General features: G+C 53.5%; 1 protein-coding gene across 1 annotated transcript in view; it reads left to right on the top strand.

Moving 5' to 3' along the window:
• The first annotated feature begins 140 nt into the window (after positions 1-140).
• Positions 141-551, top strand: part of SLC17A6 (solute carrier family 17 (vesicular glutamate transporter), member 6) — a 28793-nt gene continuing 28382 nt past the window's right edge. Inside the window, exon 1 of the mRNA XM_010293367.1 lies at positions 141-255. Coding sequence (XP_010291669.1) covers positions 173-255 — 83 coding nt within the window. The 5' untranslated portion in view covers positions 141-172. The remainder of the gene's footprint in view (positions 256-551) is intronic.

The following is a 551-nucleotide window of genomic DNA, read 5'->3' on the forward strand; positions in this document are numbered from 1 at the left end:
CCCGGTGCCTCCGCCGCGTTAGAACCCCCCGCGGCCCCCCGGTTCGAAGCTTCTGCGGGTGAGCGCTTTCATCTGGCACGATTACAGACTTCCTCTTCTCTTTCTCTCCTTCTCTCCCGGTCCCTTGCCCCGGAAGAAAGCGAAATTTAATTGGGATCCTGAAACAGTCGGCATGATCCACGGCTCTTTTTTCTGGGGATACATAATCACCCAAATCCCCGGCGGGTATATCTCGTCCCGGCTGGCAGCGAACAGGTAACGATGGCCTAAATTAGCCCCAGGGTCGGGTATGAGTCCGAGCGAGGGTCGGCGGCGGGGGGGGGCGGGATCGGCCGCAGCAACTGCCCCTCTCCCCGGGAGCCGGGGGCACGCCAGGACCCTTTCGTAAGTCGCTTAAGGAGGTTTGTGGCAATGATATTCAAACAACCCGTCTTCAGAGGCAAATTCAAAGATTCCTTGTTTCATTAAAGGTTGAGAGGTTGTTTTTTAATATGATTGAACGAAAGAATCTTATGATTTTTTGTTTTAATTAAAAGGAAGACCATCAGCAG

Source organism: Phaethon lepturus, unplaced genomic scaffold (assembly GCF_000687285.1).
Source record: "Phaethon lepturus isolate BGI_N335 unplaced genomic scaffold, ASM68728v1 scaffold2698, whole genome shotgun sequence".
NCBI lineage: Eukaryota > Metazoa > Chordata > Aves > Phaethontiformes > Phaethontidae > Phaethon > Phaethon lepturus.